General features: G+C 39.5%; 1 protein-coding gene across 1 annotated transcript; it reads right to left on the reverse strand.

Annotated features, from left to right (window-relative positions):
• Positions 1-1,840: 1,840 nt before the first annotated feature.
• On the reverse strand, positions 1,841-11,215 carry MSANTD4 (Myb/SANT-like DNA-binding domain containing 4 with coiled-coils). The gene is made up of 3 exons (XM_006761467.2): positions 11,047-11,215; positions 5,609-6,207; positions 1,841-5,268 (listed from the first exon to the last, which is right to left on the reverse strand). Exons 2-3 carry the CDS (start codon positions 6,068-6,070, stop codon positions 4,693-4,695), a joined length of 1,038 nt encoding a protein of 345 aa, XP_006761530.1. The 5' UTR covers positions 6,071-6,207; positions 11,047-11,215; the 3' UTR covers positions 1,841-4,692.
• Between the last annotated feature and the right edge of the window lie 111 nt (positions 11,216-11,326).

The raw sequence follows: 11,326 nt of genomic DNA on the forward strand, positions 1-11,326 counted from the left end.
CTGAGAGCCCAGAAGGGACTGAGAATTTAAAATAAAGCCAATCTGCATGGGTATGTGAGCGAAATGTGATCATGGAATTTGAGGTGGGAGGGGGGGGGGGGGGAGGGGGGGGGGGGGGGGGGTTATGAAAAGACAAACTGTAAGGGGAGTTGGACTTTAAGTACTGAGGATGATAAACACTAGCAACAAGTGGGGAAGCTTGGGGATTATAGTCCCTGAGTTGGTGTTTGAATTTGTCATTATAGTGGTGGCTTGGTCAAGAATACTGAGACACAATGTTTGAGATGGAAGTGGGAGAGGTGAAAGGGGTGATGAGTACACAGAATTAAGTGGCCAAAGCTTTTAAGGACTCTTCACCTGGACACCAAAATTCCCTGGGAACTTCCTAGGATTACCAATGAGATGAGTCAATGAATGTGACCAAGAACAGTAATGAAAAGAATGCAATGATTTTGGGTGTTCACTTCAAAGGTGCAAGAGTGTTTTTTGTTTTTCCAATTTTTTATTGATAGTATTACAGATATATTATCCTATTCCCACCCCCACCCCCCAGCCTATTTACCCCCACCGCCAGGTCTTCACTACCCTATTGCCCATATCCATGGGCTATGCATATAAGTATACACGTTTTTTGGTTTATCTCTTCTAATCCTCTCAACCCCACATCGAGGTATGTCAGTCTATTCCATGCCTGCAAGGATTTTTTGCCTTTTTAAAAAATAAATAAATAAATAAATAATGGAATGAAGGAGCAATGATTTAGAAATGGCATAGGAAGCAGAGAACCTAAAGCCAACAACTGATTCTGGGTCTCATAGGAGGGCACCAGAGTACATAGCTAATATATTTGAATTAAAATCCTTGTCACTCTTTATTTGTAGAATCATCAAGAGAAACATTAGATCTGGGTCAGAATGCAGATCATGTTTAAATGGGAAAGAGAATCCTCCAAATGGTAGTTACCTCAGGGAATGCAAGGCCATGCCAAGTCCACTTCTGGGTCAAGTGCCAACAGCACAGCCAATGGTACAGTCACAGGATACACAGATGGCCAGGGCCCATACCCATGGTCTAGGACAGGGGTGGGCAACCTCTGGCATGCGTGCCAAACATGGCACACCAGAAACTTTTGCTGGCACGTGAAACCTTCTCTTATAATCTTCCGTTTACAATTTTTTTCTTAATATCAACTTCATTTTTCAGATAAATTCAGTGTAGGTGCATCTTAAATAATTTTACGTAACAAGACCATAGACATGGATTGACAGGAGAGGGCAAGAGCAATTTCTATGCCTCTGCCTTAACTCTCCCTGCCTTCCTAGATCTGACCAGTGTTTTGGTTTCATCCACATACGCTTGTGAATCTGTTCTCAGTGATGAATTTTGTTAAGTCTCATAATAGGAGTAGCCTGACAGATGAAGTAGTAGCTCGTGCATATCTCTGAAGATCACGAAATATAAACCTGGTGTAAAATCTCTGTCATCAGTGATGCAGCAGCAAAAGTCCCACTGATAATATCAAACAGAGTCATAAAGTTTTCTGTCGGACTATCAGTGTACATGTATACATTAAAAAATAAATGTATTTTTCACCATCATCTACTGTTTTTGTCGCTCGAATGAATTTTATTATTTCTTCAAGGTTCTTCACATACGTACACCTTAAGCGATATCAAGTAGGCCTAACATATTCTCAAAAAATTAGGGTTGGCACGCAGAAGAATTTTGAGTCAGAGATTTTGCTGGTTTCGGCATGCACTCACAAAAAGGTTGCCCACCCCTGGCCTAGGAGCAGTGTTCAGATAAGTGGGGAATGAGACATAAGCTGAGCAGACTGATGTTGACTTTAACATTTTTATTCAAGTTCCCTGTGGAGACTTTGGAAGACATACCAATACCAATTTTATATGATAAAATATTCCTATTCAGCAAAATTCATTTTCCTATTTTTAAATTATGGCAGAGAATGGTAGAAATGGTCACGTCCCTGGATCTGAAAAAGCTTTGCTCTGATTGCCGCACGAGGATAAGGTCAAGGAAAGCAACATGATCAAAGAAAAATTAATGGAATATTTGGAGAGCAGCTTCACAAACATTTAGTCATGTTGGTACGAGAAAATCTTAAAGTAGGCAAAGAACATTTGAGGACTTTCTACAGAAGGGAACGGGAGACTCATTTTAGGTAGAACACATTTGCAATATCACTAAGTTGCTCTCGAGTTTTAAACTGCATTTTCATATACTAATGCTATTATTCCACACATGGTCGAGCATGGCATATGTTTGATGTAATAGAGACTAGAACAATGAGGCTCAGAGACAACTACTGTCCACATCACCCGGCAGGTAAAGTGGAGCTGGGACTGGACCCCGATCTTTCCAGTGCTCTGCTCCTCTTCCACTTCATACCGTTTATTCTCAGGACGTGGTAAAAGCAGTATTTTGGGGAAATCTATTCTGGAAGTGTCATACAGGGGGGATTAGGAAGGAAGGAGCTGAGACAGGAGGCTGCTGCAAAACAGGTTGCAAATGCCACAGGTGAGGTTGGAGGAGGTTGATCAGAAGCATCAGAAGACAAGACAGGACTTGACCAACCACCTGGGTAGAACGAGGAAGGCAAAAAAACTATAAAGCAGAGACAAAGCATGTATCATTAAGCCCATTTTATAGAGGAGGAAATCAAATCACAGACAAGTTGAATGACTTTCACAAGTGGTATGTGGCAAAGCTACAACACATAACTACACCTCCAAACTTTCACTACAACTTCTCCACAGAGCTCTTACACTAAAGTCTTGGGTCAGGATTAATGTCATTTTTCAGATATTTAATTAATATAACTGATGAGGCACTGTTTCTTATAAAAGGAGGCATAAGATGACTTAGCTGAAGGGTTGTTCTGAGGAGTAAATAAAATAATGTATGAAAAGCAGGAAGCATAGTGCCTGACACAAATGTTAGGTCCCCTGCCCCCATTCACCGTGATAAGGCTCTCTTCCAAGCTGGATAACCTCAACCCTCACAGCCTCACATGAAATGATAAGCTTCCAGAGAGTTAGTATAGGCAAATTTTATTTCTAGAGTAGAAGCATTTATTTCAGTTATAGAAAAATAACACTATGTCAAGTCAAGGTAACTAAGCAGAAGTCTATTTTTCCTTGTGTACCCATACTCCGATATCACATATGGTTTCAAGACATTCTTAAATTAACAAGGAACAAATGCAGAATCAAGATAATATCTGTCAACAAAAGGGATATATATATTAAAGCTACACATCAGCCCTGGAAATCAGAAAATACAAAGTGATCTCGTGCAGTGATTCTCAACTTTGGTGTGTATTAGAATCACCTGGCTTGTGGACAAAGGACTTCAGGGGGCTGAAAGCAAATCACCAGGTTAAGCAAAAGCCCTTGGTCTCAGAACAAATACCAGACCTAAGGGACTGAAGATATAAACTTTGTTCCTCAGGAAGGAGCAAAGACAAAACACACTACAATATACGAGATCAGCCCTTCATTCAGTGTGTGACTTCTCTGAGCCTCAATTAAGGAATATTAGGTACTACCCTCAAGAACTGTTCTACAGTTTAGGTCAGACACTGCTTCCCTAATTCAAAACACACAGCTACTATTATCATTATTTCATCATCATCATCATGATTCAGAGGACATTCTCTCCCACCCCTACACCCAAATAACTATTACTTATTTTAACAATCAAATAGCCACTCACTGAGTTCAAGCTCATGGACTACTGGTACCGTTTTTACATTGGTATCATTTTTACTAGCTTCAACCATTCACTTACTTTAAGACTTCAGTACATGGTTGAAATGACAATTTTACATTGGAAATGGATTCAAAGAAAAAAGGGAACTAAAGCTTAAAAAGTGTGTGTTGCTCCTAAAGCACCAATAGTTAGATGAATGAACTGTTTTTCAAAGTAACTCATTTTGGACAATCACTGATGTTCCCTGTATTGTTTCTGAATCGAGTTATTTATAGATGGAAACATGGAAATAAAATATCTGTAATTTTCATCACTTTCTAAATGCTATATACTACACAGTTATGTTTCATAGTTACTAGTAAAGTTTGTTGGCCATTTAAGTAACTACCCACACAAATATCTGAGGTTTAATATTCTGAAACTATAGAACAAGCCACAGAGGTGCAGTCAGACTGGGATAGGGCTTCTCCCCTCAGTAACACTGACATTTCTGTTGGACAATTCTTTTTGTGGTGGGTTTATCGAGCGCACTGCCAGACATAGGCATCCCTGGCCTCTACCCACGACATGCCAACAGCAACGCCCCACGTCCCAGTTCTGACAACCAAAAATTGCCAAACATCCACTGGGGGCAAAAATCATCCCCAGCTGAGATTCACTGAGCTAGAATTTTACGCAGACATGACTGTAAACTGAGCGCACAGATTATACACACTATGTAATGTCACTACTTTACAGAGTACAGCGCAATAGCTCCTGCTATACTGTCTATGCAAGGGCACATAATTTTTATGTAATACACTATTAAGCATACAGTTACCCACATACAACTATCTTTTTCCTATTGAAACACTGACATTAAACGGGGAAAAACAGCTATTCCTGCGACCATTTTCGTATCACCTGATACAGAGAAAAACCTACGGTTTACAAACACTTGCTAGTGGAGACCTAGAGAAATCACTGCAAGTGTCCTTCCTTCTGAATCCGGAGTCTCTCTTTCTCTACTTGTAAGCGCTCCTTTTCAATCTGCAGCTTCTCCGATTCAAATTTCAGAAACTGCAGCCTATCTTTTTCCAGTTGCAAGCGTTCTCTCTCGAGTTTTAACTTCTCTGTTTCTATGTCCTGTGGTTGAAGTAGGGGCTTTTCTCCTTGACCGAGTTCGTTTTCCAAAGACGGTTTCTCGGCGTTGACTATCTGTAACCTGAGCTTCTCTCTCTCGATCTGCAGCCTCTCCTTCGCCAGCTGCAGCCGCTCGTGCTCCATGTCTAAGTGCCGCAGCCGCTCTTTCTCGATCTGCAGGCGCTCCTTTTCGACCTGCAGTCTTTCGGCCTCGATATCCAGCCGTCGCTTTTCCAACTCCAGCTTCTGTTTCTCTATGTTTACAAGCAAATGGGGCTCATCATAGGCAGATCTAGATGGTGTTGAGTTTAGAGTAAAAAACTCATCGATGTGAGGGAAGTCGGGAAGTTCATTTTCCCTCCGGGAATCTGGTATGACCGATGACAGTATTTCCTCCTCCTCCTCGATCTCAAACTAAAAGAAAAAAGCAATTTTCAGTATTATTTCTATCTCATGATTATTTGTCTAAATATTTCTTAAAATCTTTTTGTATTGTTTGAGGATATAAAACCATTTACTTTGCATTTTGAATAATTTTGCAATGAGTTAGCTGATGTCACTAACAGATAATTGAGAGAAGTATATTTAGGTGAGAAGAGATTAATGATATAAAGAAAATGGAATGAGTTTATATTCTATTTTGAAGTTAGCTTGAAAATCTGAGAGCTTCTGAACTGCTCCTGGACTATAATGAACTCACACATCAGAGCTGAAGACATTAAATGAATAGAAGGGCTCACGGGCTAATACTTACCTCAGGACTCTGGGGATCTCTTTCTTCCTCTTCCACTTTGACCTCAGTTAAGGATCCACCTGCATCCCTGAAATCTGCCACATTCTGCCAATCAAAATTTGCTTCGTTTCGGAATCCAATCTTTTCATCTATCTCTTCAGTAAGAGAGTCATCTAAATCAGACGAAGGAAGGGGAAACCCAGAACCAACCAGCTTAATGTTCGCTTTCATCCTCTTTCTCTTCATGAGTGCGCGCCAGTCGAGGTACCTCCTTTTCACTTCGGTCCCTGTCCTCTGTTCTCCTTCTCCCACGGCATTCACACACTGTGCGATCTCCTCCCAAGCCATGCGCTTCATCACGTTAATTGTTGTGTTGAGTTGCTTGGAAAAAATGACTTCTTTCCTTTTTGTAATTTCTTTCAAAAGAGTCTGAGTTTCTTGAACACTAAAGTTGCTTTTCCTTTTCCTTTTCAACTGCTTCATATTTCTAACTTAAATGAAGTGTTGAATGTAAGAGAAGACAGGATTAGAATTTTAGGAATGCTACAATGTACAAAAATCAAGGTACTTCGTTTAAATCAGTTTCTGTTCCATAGCAGCAAAGGCAGGCTGGGTAATTCCTAGAGAAAAAAAGTAGAATCAACCAACCTGTAACTTCTGCAATGTACTTCCACCCACTCAGCTATACACATTTTTTTTAAACCCTCTTAATATGGCTCAAAACTGCCTACGTTTACTTCTGCCTTGCCAGTACCATCTTCTCACCTGGGCTTCTGTAATGACTCCTAATTGGTAATATTCACTCTTGATCTACTTCCTACTTCTCCAGCTCCTTCTCCCCAGTCCACCCTCTCGAGTCCAACTACACGGGCCTTCTGTTAGTCACCCTTTCTCACGCAGCTCTTTCCTTGTTCAGGGCATGTGTGCACACTGTTCGCCCTGCCTAGGAAACAGACCGCTCTCTTCTTGGCCTACTAGTTCCTCCTCATGCTGCAGCTCCCGGACTAGACATCTGTTCCTCAGTGAAACTTTCCCTGGCAAGTCAAATCGCTCTAACAAAAGCTATGACTACACACCTTCCCTCCTTGTCCTCGCTAAATGTCACATTGTGTTAACATGCAGCCAAGAGTCTCTCCCCATTTCACTAGAAGTTTCATGAGGGTGGCAAGGTTCTGCTCACCATCACCTTCCCTGAGTCTCGCAGAGTTTCTGGCACACGGCAGACATAGAATAATTTTTTAGTGAATGAATGAGCCAATTTGTCAAAATGACCACTAGTTTTGAGATAGTAAAAAGAAAAAATTCAGACTGTAGAATAATTTGAGGAACACTAAAAGGCTGGCTAAAAAAATCCATAAAATTCAGAAACAACTATAGACAATGTAATTTAATCAGAAATGACAACTACTTATATTTTACTATTTCTCAAATGAAAACTCATTTTTAGGTTTTACTTCAAATTCACTCATTGGTTACTGTGACAGAGTTGACTTTTCCTTCCTCACAAAGAGGTTGGGATGAGAATGCTAAGGCCCTTCCAGCTCTATCGTCATGTGATCATAAGCATTTCCTACCAACATGAAAAAAAACCCACACCAAATATCCACTAAGTTAATCCCACCACAGCATGGAATGTGCAATACCAGCATTTCTGTTTATGAACTAAAATTCAGAAGTTACATTATTTGTTCACTACACAAAGACAGTTACATACAATTATATCCTGATTCCCTTGGGTTATATCTCCTTCCACTTTATTAGCAGCAGCTTGTGATCCCTAAATCTTAGAAATGCATTGCTAAGTTTTGAGATTCAACTATTTTAGTAGATTTTCAAGAAGAGCAGATTCTAATATATGTGGAAGGTTCTGATAAAGTTCTGTCTATAGGCAGAAAAACACTTCAAAGCTTCAACCAGGTATGTTTCACTCTACCATGGTTTCTTCTCTTAAATACTTAAATATCGGCCAATTTAAAATTCTTATTAATGTAAAAAATATTTCTCTAGTATTGGCAATTCAAATAATATCTCCCTCTGAAGCAAAACATAACAACTGAGTAAGGCTAACTAAAGTTAATTGAAAAGTGCACACATATTTTTTACCATTGTTTTGAGTCTTTTCTGTTTAGGACTTAAAGGTGAATGCAAATTCCTTATTTCTAAACTCAAATAAGAAGGTATTTTTTATTACAATTTCACTGAACTTTTACACAATGTTTCCTTTTCAGGTTCCAGTAATCTTTGTTTAACTGACTCTATGTATGTAATAAATCACCAAAAAGATGCCCATCACTATCCTTCTGTTTCCAATTACTCATGTGGCATAATTATATAAACTGCCACTTGCTGCTGAAATGGAGGTCAGAGAGAACTAAAATTTCAAGAGCAGAAAATGCCCTCTCAAAAAATCATTGTCAATTTCACACTCCTATAAAAAGGGCAAAGCATTCAAAAACAAAAAACAATGCAAGCAAATCAATTCTAATGTAGACTTCCAGCCCAGCCAGTGTGGCTCACTGGTTGAGCATCCACCTATGAACCAGGAGGTCACTGTTTGATTTCCACTCAGGGCACATGCCTGGGTTGCGGGCTCCATCCCCAGGATGGGGCATGCAGGAGGCAGCCAATCAGTGATGTTTCTCTCTCTCATTGATGTTTCTATCTTTCTATACTTCCTTCCTTCCTGGCTCTTTAAAATCAATTTAGCCTGGCCGGCAAGGTTCAGTGGTTGAGCACTGACCTATGAACCAGGTGGTCATGGGTTTGATTCCCAGTTGGGGCACATGCCTGGGTTGCGGGCTTAATCCCACCCCCCCCAGGGGGCATGCAAGAGGCAGCCAATCAATGGTTCTCTCTTATATCATTGATGTTTCTCTCTTCCCTCCCTTCCTCTCTGAAATCAATAAAAATATATTTTTTTAAAAAAATCAATTTAAAAAATATTTTTAAAAAAGAAACAAAGTAAAAGTTATTATTTTATATAACCTAATATAGCAAAATACTATCATTTAAATACATAATCAATATAAAACGTAATACAGATATTTTACTTTTCATTGTTTTCAAAATCCAGGGGGTATTTTACAGTGCAATTTGGACTAACCACACATAGATTTATGTGGCTCTTGGCTATTGTATTAAACAGCACAGTTCTAGCGTTCATGATCCCTGCCTCACGACTATCATAATGCATTTCTTTAGCCCATCCTTCCAACTCTCAGGGTCTCGGCTCTATTGACTGGAAAATGACTACTTATCCTCAGCCCTTGGCTTAAATATCTGTTCAAGATGCCTTCACTGTTCTCATTCACCTACCTTTAACGTCTTTGCTACATGCTTCCACTACCAAGCTGTATTATAATCACTTATTTTACATTAGAAGCAATAAGGGATCACAGAAGACTATAGTACTCCAGCTATTAATTTATAATCTTATAAAACATTGTACATAAAAAAGTTACATGAAAAATTATAATGAAGCCCTGACCAGTTTGGCTCAGTGGATAGAGCATCGACCTGCGGACTGAAGGGTCCCGGGTTCGATTCCGGTCAAGGGCATGTACCTTGGTTGCAGGCACATCCCCAGTGGGAGATGTGCAGGAGGCAGCTGATCGATGTTTCTCTCTCATCGATGTTTCTAACTCTCTATCCCTCTCCCTTCCTCTCTGTAAAAAATCAATAAAATATATTTTTAAAAAATTATAATGAAGACTACAAACTGGAAGTTGTGATGTGAATACAGACTACCTAGGCTTGTATGTTAATTCTACCATTTACTAGCTGTGTTCTTAAGTAAATTACTTAACCTTTTAAACTTATTTCCTCATCTGTAAATGGGAAAAATGGTGAATTAATATGCATGATGTTTTGATGATTAAAAGAGATAATCCAACTAAGAATCTTACAATGCCTAAGATATAGTAAGCCCTCAACAAATACCGTCTAATAGCCATTTCCTAGTACAATGTCTGGATACAGTAAGCAAATATTTCATTACTGGATGAATGCGAATACATAAAAAGTACAATAAGAGAAGTACTAACAAAATATACTGGGTGTTCAGAAAAAGTAGACATGTTTGGTGGGATCAAGGATGTGAGAAGAAATCAGCATTTGATTTGGATCTTGTAAAACAAAAAGACTCATCAGAGACAGTAAATAAAGAGGAGAAACTAGGTTCGGGCCAAATGTCAATAAATCTGTAATGCTGGTTTACTAAGACCTTTTACTCTGCTAGAAAACTTACTACAAGAGATAAATATATCCATGAAAGTTCACGTATATTTTTGAAATTCAAGCATGTTACCTTCTATATGGAGGCAATGTTACTGTACTAATATATAAACTGTAATACATTAAATGTAAGTATATAATAATAAACAATGATTACACTTGTCAAGAGAATACTCATTTATGCAGAGATGCATCCTCAGATTTCGCTGCTCTTAGGCTATGAGATCAATTTAGTAATCAGACTCTGGTAAACTTATCAGCACCTGGCAGAAATCACAGTCCTCTTAAAACTATGCCTCAGTCAACATGTTTTTACAATTTGGCAGCACTGTTACTCGCATGTCCTATCTTTTCCCAACGATTTGTAGCTCCAAGCCTCTATCTTACAAAAGGGTATCCCTTTTGTGCCTAACTCTTCTACGTTAAACGGATGGACTATTTCACTGACCAAATGCACTTTAACACACATATTTAACTTTACTGAAATTGACATTAGTATCTTAGCTTTCTCGTCAGTCATGGCTTAGCTGTATAAAATCCTTTGATATCTTCTGATTAACAGTAGAAAGCACCTGAAGTTTAAATTTGGTAGCTATGCTTACAGGGATAGAAACTAACCTTTACTTCCATCTCTGTGGTTTCTTTGTTTTCCTATCTATCCTCTCCTTCACATTTTGGTATTCATATAATAGAGCTTGGGTTTTCTCTCATCCATCATCCAACTCTTCTTTTAAAAAATATTTTTTAATGTATTTTATTGATTTTTTACAGAGAGGAAGGGAGAAACATCGATCAGCTGCCTCCTGCACAACCCCTACTGGGGATGTACCCGCCACCAAGGTACATGCCCTTGACCGGAATCAAACCCGGGGCCCTTCAGTCTGCAGGCTGACGCTGTATCCACTGAGCCAAACAAGTCAGGGCATCATCATCCAATTCTTTACTCAAAAATATTTGTTGAGCTCCTACTATGTGCCAGGCACATATTCTTGGTTCTGGGTATAAATGCCTCATAAAATGTGAAAAGATGCCACTTTAGATGTCACACGCTATCCCTTTTAAATCGGTGGCCTTCCCTATCTTTACAGAAGGGAAATCGGTAGTGGCACCCTCTAAAAATTCATACATCTTCCATGCTCGGTCCCAGCGAACAGCCATTTTCCTGAATCCAATCTCACAATCGTCCTTTACCGGTTGGAAGTAGGTAGAATAAGTGGTTCACTTACGTAGTCCTTTTGAAGATGATGTGCCGCCCATGGCACAGTATAACTGGGCAGTTTTTCTCAAGGACTAACACTTGAGAAGGAAGTTCCTACATATTGCATAACAAGACAGAATTAAAAGATCTGAGGAAAACCAGGCAGTAAATTCTGGGTGCCCCCCCCCCAAAAAAATTGGGAGCTATTCAAGAAAAAAAGCATCACAAAATCTACAAGCTTCCCCCACCTGCCCCGCCACCCCAACCACCACGCAGGGCAGCGGTTTTCAATCAGTGCGCCGGGGTAC

Source organism: Myotis davidii, unplaced genomic scaffold (assembly GCF_000327345.1).
Source record: "Myotis davidii unplaced genomic scaffold, ASM32734v1 scaffold158, whole genome shotgun sequence".
In the NCBI taxonomy this organism is placed as follows: Eukaryota; Metazoa; Chordata; class Mammalia; order Chiroptera; family Vespertilionidae; genus Myotis; species Myotis davidii.